The 7,622-nt window shown below is 40.6% G+C and overlaps 1 protein-coding gene across 1 annotated transcript; it reads right to left on the minus strand.

Annotated features, from left to right (window-relative positions):
- Positions 1-1,358: 1,358 nt before the first annotated feature.
- Positions 1,359-6,808, minus strand: IL10 (interleukin 10). The gene is made up of 5 exons (XM_030562711.1): positions 6,650-6,808; positions 5,201-5,263; positions 4,505-4,657; positions 3,010-3,075; positions 1,359-1,451 (listed from the first exon to the last, which is right to left on the minus strand). Exons 1-5 carry the CDS (start codon positions 6,806-6,808, stop codon positions 1,359-1,361), a joined length of 534 nt encoding a protein of 177 aa, XP_030418571.1.
- Positions 6,809-7,622: the final 814 nt, after the last annotated feature.

Below are 7,622 nucleotides of genomic sequence, written 5' to 3' on the forward strand. Positions count from 1 at the left end.
CAAACTGACAGTGTTTCATTACAGTGGAGCCTCCCAGTGCTTCTAAATATTAGAACCCAGCTCCCAAACATCACTGCATTTCACTCTCTGTTATTCTCTGCATATTAAGCCGATGAGCCCATGAAACAAGGGGGAATCAAATGCTGATATACAGAGAATACTGACTCTCTAGGTATATAGAACAGCATTGCTTGTAACATTTCTAGTGTAGCATTTGCCTGTTGCAGCTCTTGGTTCATAATGTAAGAAGTAAAGCAAAACAAACCATTGCCAGCCCTATGTGCAGCTTCATGCATTTGAATGCAAATTACCAAATCCACCTTAAAATGGTGGGTAATAATTTAAATTATCCCCCGCAGCCCTAACCAGTCAGTGAATTAATCCCAGTCATAGACTGAAGGTTAAGGCACTATAGTCTGACTTTCAAAGGTGCGGAGCCCCCGCAGCTCCCTTTGGCTTCAAAGACCACTGAGGATGTGCCCAGCAGCTCTGAAAGTCAGGTGATTAAATGGCTTGTAGCAGTTAAAAGTTAAGTTCTATTAGAACCAAAGCATTTCATTCCAAATACTATTTTTTCTTATGATAGTGAGCTAAGATTTAAACTGAAGTCAGGTTGATCAGAGTCTGTTGTTTGATACATCATCCACTGGTATTTCCTAGAGAATTTAAGGTTTTGAATGTAAACCCTGCACCGCCAAATTTCATTTAATGTAAAAGCTGACCAAAAAGCCTTTTCGGGAAAGAAAATGCCCTCTGTTTTAGCTATGATTAGTTGGCTATTTTAAGGCTCAAGAGCTCTGATTCTAGAGAATAGGTTAGTTCCCTTTCTGAATTACAGACCAGAGACAATGCCTACAGATGTTTAGCTCAGGGAGTAAGGCCCTGATTCAGCAAAGCCCCTAAGCAAGTGCTTTGCTGGATTTGGGGCCTAGAACTCTTGTTTAGACAGACCCTGACTTCAGTGGGATTACACCAGGGATGAGTCTGACTCATTATTTCCTCCCTCAAGAGTATTTCCTGAAATATAAGTTTTTGTATTTCCAAGCTAAGTGTAAAAATACACAATCATATAATGTACAAATATCAAACAATAAATAATAGTTTAAAAATGACATTGCTTCTTCCTATTTAAAAAAATAAGACATCTGTAAATGTAAACATTGAGGTACTGGAGGTAATAAATACTTAATATAATAGGCACAATAGGTTTTTTTAAAGTACAGTATTAATACTGTTTAGCCACAATCCTTGGCCCAAACCATAAGATAATTCTCTGTCTCATGTGTTTGGAGAGTTTAATGTTACTTTTATAAAATGGCAGTTTCCTTGTTGTGAAAGATGCAGAACTTTTTGAGGTTTCACTTTCCCGTCTTCATCATCAAGTATTCTTCAATGTAGTTAATGAAGATGTCAAATTCTCCCATTGCCTTATAGATTCCTTTCTCTTGTAACTAGGGGGAGGGGAGGAGCAGAGAAAATAAATTACTTAATATCAATTAATCGTACATATTAGTAATTAAGTGTATAATAAATAACAAGATAACTTGAGTTAATGCATGCTAAGCCTAGATGCACAATTCATAGAGTGCATGGAAATGTTACTCAGATTCTCATTAAACCACAAATGTTGAATCACAGCTAACTAACAGGTGATGGGAGAATTGATATGTAGTTTGCAAGCAGTTCATTAAGTGTATTCCGAATTTGAATTGCTTTGTTTGGAGACATAGCTCTTATGATATATTTCTGTTCTCTGATTGGCTGAATGTAACATTTAGGATCAGTTTCCAATGGGAATGCTTGTGATTAGGAAGTCAAAATTGGCTTCCCACAACGATCCCACTTGACTTGCTTAAAATACTTTCATTTGACAGAATATTCAAGGATAAGAAACAGAAATAATGCAAACACACTCAAAGCAAATGGTGGTTTTGAAAAAAAACCCTCAAACCTCTGCAGATTTTTTTAATGCAACATTTGCCCAGCTGCAACAGGACTCGTAATACCAGCTTTTGGACAATGTGAACTGATAGACTCATGACTAACTCATTTGTGGTTGTATAATATATCATATAGATGTTTGTTTAGATCATTTGTACACACTATAATTCCGTCTACAATTTAAACTGTTTTCCTGCAGTTGCTCTGGCTAATGCAGTTACTGTATCTATCTGACCCATCCCCATTGCATAGTCAGGTACTTACTGAGTGCCCCATAATCTTTAGTGTATTTATTTTCACAAAATAATGGTGGGGTAGGCATCTGCTCTTATCCCCATTGTTCAGATAGGAAATCAAAGCCCAGAGAATGCCCCAGGTCTTATAGGAGTCTGTGGTAGAGCGGGAACAGGAACAAGTGTCTCCAAAATCCCAGGCGGGGCTATCTTTCCCCTCTAACAGTTAACTGTTCTAGAGTCGACCTGTCCTTTGCTTTGGTTAGTGTTAGCCAAACCCGAGAAGGTTGAGAGTCTGGGTTCAGTTTGGCTCATCAGCCATCACTTTTGATACTTCTCCAACCCTCATCCAAAAAGTCTAACTCTCTGGAATGTGAATGTGTGTGTGTGTGTGTGTGTGTGTGTGTGTGTGTGTGTGTGTGTGTGTGTGTGTGTGTGTGTGTGTGTGTGTGTGTGTGGTATGAAGCTCGAATGGACAAAGCTCGAATGGACCATTGTTATGGTGTTGCAGCATTTCTGGTCCCAATCCAGGCCAGAAAAAGAAAAGCAAATGATCCTTGTAAAAAAAAATCTGGTTTCAGTAGTGGGCCAGGTTTCAGGGGCTACATTATTTATTTATTTATACTTATTTTATGAGAACCTGCATTTGAATTCCCTCCACTCTCATGCTTTTTTTTTGGCCACTTTCTCATGTTTTCAGTATTGTCAATCCCAGGGTTTTCCCATAAGGGCCTGATGCTGCTCCAACTGGAATCATTGGCCAAACTCCATTGACTTGAATGGGATGACGGATTGCTCCCGAAAGACATGGTTAGCAATTGTACAGAAGAGTTACCTTATCGTAGGTTTCCTTGATCTGCTTTAAGGTTTGGTTCCTCTTCTCGCAAGTGAAGAATCTGTGCTGTGGAGGAAAGCAACCAGGGATTTTTAACAAAGCAGCCTTCCTTTACGGTACAGCTCTGGATGGGTGAGAGAGAGGCTGCCCCAGCCCAGCTGGTGCACAAAGGGGTCTTTCTAGACATATGGTATGTGCTTGGGAAACTATTATTGAGTCTTTTATTCCTGCCACGGCAGCTCCTCAGCTCCCCAGCCCCACTCTCCCACAAGGCTGTGCTCTCCCCTCATCCATTTCCCTCGCTTCCTTGAGAATTCCCCTCATCTCCCCTATGTCAGCCACGGGTGCTCTTCAAAATGAAGCATTTGTGATAGATATAAATGAAATCCATTAACAGATATTCATTCTCAAGGGGACTAGCCCAGTGGCCCCCTTGCTAGGATGTTGTATCCTTTCCCTCTCCCTTCAGCCCTTATTTGTCTTTTAGATTGTGAGCTCTCTGGAGCAGGAACTGTGGTGACTTTGTACCATGCCCTACCCAGAGGTGGCTGGATCCATTCTGGGACCTCCAGATGCTACTCTATGCAGATACCAATAGTCATTATGTTCGAGGAGTTCTATAACCAGCTCAGCAAACAGCCTGTGTGATGCCCTCTCAGGGAGGGTTCACCCTCCCCTTTGCTGAATTGCTTGCTCACTGACTGAATCATTTCACTGCCAGATGACAGTGTCAGGGCACCACAGCCAGGCAGTTCCAGGAGCTGAGGCTACATTCAGCTTTAGTTCTGCCGTCCCAGCCTGTGAGAGCAGCTCCTTTCAGGTAAGGGCTTCAGACGAACCCTTTTAAATTCATCTTTGATCAGTGTTTATTACAGGGCTGCAGGCTGGCCTTTAAAAAATAAATAATTATTTCTAAAACTTTACAGCTGAATCTTGATTATAGAAATCATAGATTCCTAGATAGCAAGGGCCTGAAGGGATTGCTTGGGTCACTCAGTCTGACATTCCTCAGCTGCAGTCTCTGTGTGTGTCCATCTATTCTGGTCTATATAAGGTGAAACCTTCCCCATGATGAGCAAAATTCTGCCTCCCTTTTACGTCATGACCAGGATGTCAGTCCCAAGAGTCCAGCTGGGCTGTATTTTTAATGTGCCTGTCACTGTGGTATCTACACTGACAACAAAGGCTAAGCTCTTATCAACCTCAATGGTACAGAATCAGTCTGAAGGTGGCTTGGCAAAACTTTTGTAGGCCTTCTCCCCTATAACACCATACTTAGCTTCTTATTAAGTTACGGCACCAATGGATTCACAGACCCCTCTCTTCACTATTGATCTGTACTGCAGCCCCTGAGCTTTTGTGGCAAAGAACTTTTAAGAAGCTCTCCATCAGGAAGCTGCAGAGGTTTCATGATGCAGCTTTGCTTGGGATACCAGCTTGTGTTCAGCTCCCTGGGAACTTGACAAGTGACCTGCGAAATGTGACCAATACTCACACAGCGCTTCAGTGTCTGCTGCAGGTCCATCAGCATATGGCCAATATTGACCATGCTCCGCTTGGTGTGTTGGCTGCTGTTGATCGCCTTCGGTAAGACTTCATCCAGGTAAAATCGGATCATGTCTGACACTGACTGGCAGCCCAAATAACCCTGGAGGAAGAGGAGTGAGTTCCGTTAATGATTTGCCACCACAAGTGGAGGAAATGGCATAAACAGCTGTCAGAATCAGTCACTCAGTTGTCATCACTGACCAGAGGTTTGGTTCTATGGGTTATAAAATGCACCTTACAGAGTGCTTTCCACAGTGCTGTACTGCCATCCTGTGAGGCTGGTAAATAAGCATTATTATCTCTGCTTTAAAGATGGAAAAACTGAGGTGTAGAGAGGTGAAGCTATTTGCCCAAGCCCACAGACATCATCATCATCCTGGAAATCTGGAGTTCAGACTCCCAGTCCTGTCCTCAGACTCCCAGCCCCCCAGCATGAAAACAAGCAAAGCAATCTCAAAGGGACTGACTATCTTAGACAGATGTTATACAGGCAAAGATACAATGAAACCAGTTTTCATAGGTAGGATATTCTTATCATACTACCAGTGTTAAAAACACCTTAAACTTTGTATAGTACTTCCAGCTGCCTCTGTTAGAATGGCATTAGCTTAGAATTAGAGTCAGTGCACAGCAAAGTTCTCACCTTAAAATCTTCCAGTAAATCCTCCTTTAGCAATAAGATGTCAAGTTCATCATCTTTGGCTTGCTGTAAAAGTATGCAATGGAAATGTCAGTTTTACCAAGGTAGGCAGCCTACAATATCTTCATTTCCACATTGTATAAGTACTTCAGTTCATCAAACTGTCTGGTTTACATGAGTGTGTGTGTTGTCATTTTAAGGCAAACACTGGAAATAAAAGCATCTGAACATACAGAAGTTGTATGTGTTTGTGTGTATGTATGTATGTATACACACACATCACACAGTAATAACATTCAGGTGTCAAGTCTCAGAGGGGTAGCCGTGTTAGTCTGGATCTGTAAAAGCAGCAAAGAATCCTGTGGCACCTTATAGACTAACAGATGTGTGGGACGGGTGCTGATACTGTCCCAGATGCCTGTGCAATTAATTTGAAGTTAAAAGGACCGGAAAAATGAAATCACATATGTGGGTGATTTATTCAACATATGTTTAATTTCTTTAGACTGCCTTTCAAACCCTGCTTACTTTCTTTTGACTTCAGATAGTGTGCACATAACAGCACCCGAAATGACTGTGATATATAACAGTCCTATTAAGGAACTACTTGCTCCTGTTACCAGCACTTCACTCAGAGACTTGTAGCAAACTTTGATTTAAAGTCTTAAATCCTATATACCTATCACCTGTCATGTTAATTTGGCTGATAATACAAACACAATGCCATTATTTGGTGATTTAACCTAGAGGGATGACATCTCAATTTTTTATATCATTAGTACCTAATGCCATTGATATTATATTCCAATTTAGATGCATTTAAGGCAATATTGGTAATAATACAATTACAAATCCCACGCATCGCTTTTTGCATGATTACTTTGCTCAGCTGTCAGCAAGACCATTCCAATACATCTCTCATCACAAAGGTTTAATGCCACTCTGGCAATCTATCCACAGACAGCATTCCCATGCAGGAGAGGGAAATGGGCATTAAATTCTCTAGACACAGAATAACCTCTTTCTGGCTTTGGTTGTAGCTTAATGTTTGTTCTTTAACACAACTTGAAAGCTATAGTGAAATATTTCCATCTCATCCATCATTAACGTCAATGGATTTTCACCCACTTACACCAGAGTTGAATTTATCCTTGCCAGTAAAGGAATAATTTTAAATGAAAGGTCAAAAAAATTAAAATGCCTTAAAATTCATTGTGAAAGCTGTAACTGTGACTGGATAACAAAAAATCTTTTGCACATTTTCTCTCCGCTTAGCAAGTGATGAAACTAAACTATTTATTTCACCCGCAGCAATGAACACAAAACAGTGTGCCTGCATCTAAATCTATTCTGTCCAAAGGAGCCTGTCTCCTGTGTGCGGGTATGCTAAAACACTGAAAGTGCAAAAGCAGTAGACAGAAGACAGCAGGCTTTGACAGGTGTCATACTCACAAAATAATCTTTAATTTCATCAAATGCAATCCGCAGGTCTTTGAGCCGAAGGGGCAGGAGATTGACGAGTTTTGTACAGCTTTCTTCAGAGAGCTGGCAGCTGGCCTGTTTGATGCTGGCAGTCAGGGCTAGGAAAATGAGTGCTGTGAGAAGTTTCATTTCTCAGCTGAGTTTCTTTCTTGTGGTCCAGTTATTAGTTCAATTTCACAAGAGGCAAAAAGCCAGATCTGAATGCCTTCACCTTGATGGAGCTCCTGATTTTATACTCTCCAGACATGCTCTCAATTTCCTTTCCCATTTCCTGGGGACTAATATTGGGGTTTTAAGTCATTCATTAAAACCAAAGGTCACAAGAGTTTCCCGTAAGAGGCTTCCTGTGCTCTGGCCCCCCCTCCCCTTTCCACACCCCATCAAATCGTTTGTTTTAGACACTGCATTTTTTTTTTTACATAGCTTGCTTCTTGTAAATTTGAATGTGGCTAAAGAATTTGAACATGAAAAGGTGTGGTATGGAGGACACTTTTGCATTCTCATTGGTATTTTCTATTTTTACATAAAAGACCTGTGGTGGGGAGGGGGAAGTGTTTCCATTTTTAAATCTCTGTAATGCATTTACCTAATTTAGACTTTTTCTAGGTCACCACAGAGCAAATGTCATTTTAATGGCGTTTGAGCCTTTTGAACAGGGAAATATTCATCCCTTATCACCAAGAAGTATGAATTCCCATTTCCGGGTCTTTTCAATGTGAAAATAAACCTTTTATCAATAAACAAATAAAAGTTCTTATGAGGAAATAAATAAAATCTTACCTAGGGTTTATGGAAATCAGTACAGAGCAATTAAAGAAATCCCTTCGGACTTTTCCCATAGGAAAAAGTATGTTAGCACTCATGGTCTGGGTAAATCCCAACATTTGTAGTAATTGCAACCTGCTAAAACTCCCCATTCAGCATTCAAATACGCTATCCAGTT

The sequence above is a fragment of the Gopherus evgoodei genome, chromosome 4 (assembly GCF_007399415.2).
Source record: "Gopherus evgoodei ecotype Sinaloan lineage chromosome 4, rGopEvg1_v1.p, whole genome shotgun sequence".
Lineage (NCBI taxonomy): Eukaryota > Metazoa > Chordata > Testudines > Testudinidae > Gopherus > Gopherus evgoodei.

What these genes read in the sequence shown, in the direction of transcription:
- IL10 (XM_030562711.1), bottom strand. Translation starts at nt 6,808, where the DNA reads ATGAAACTTCTCACAGCACTCATTTTCCTAGCCCTGACTGCCAGCATC. An exon ending in ATTTACTGGAAGATTTTAAG is followed by an intron (nt 4,658 to 5,200) that starts GTGAGAACTTTG and finishes CTCTTCCTCCAG; the next exon opens with GGTTATTTGGGCTGCCAGTC. An exon ending in TCAAGGAAACCTACGATAAG is followed by an intron (nt 1,452 to 3,009) that starts GTAACTCTTCTG and finishes CCCTCCCCCTAG; the next exon opens with TTACAAGAGAAAGGAATCTA.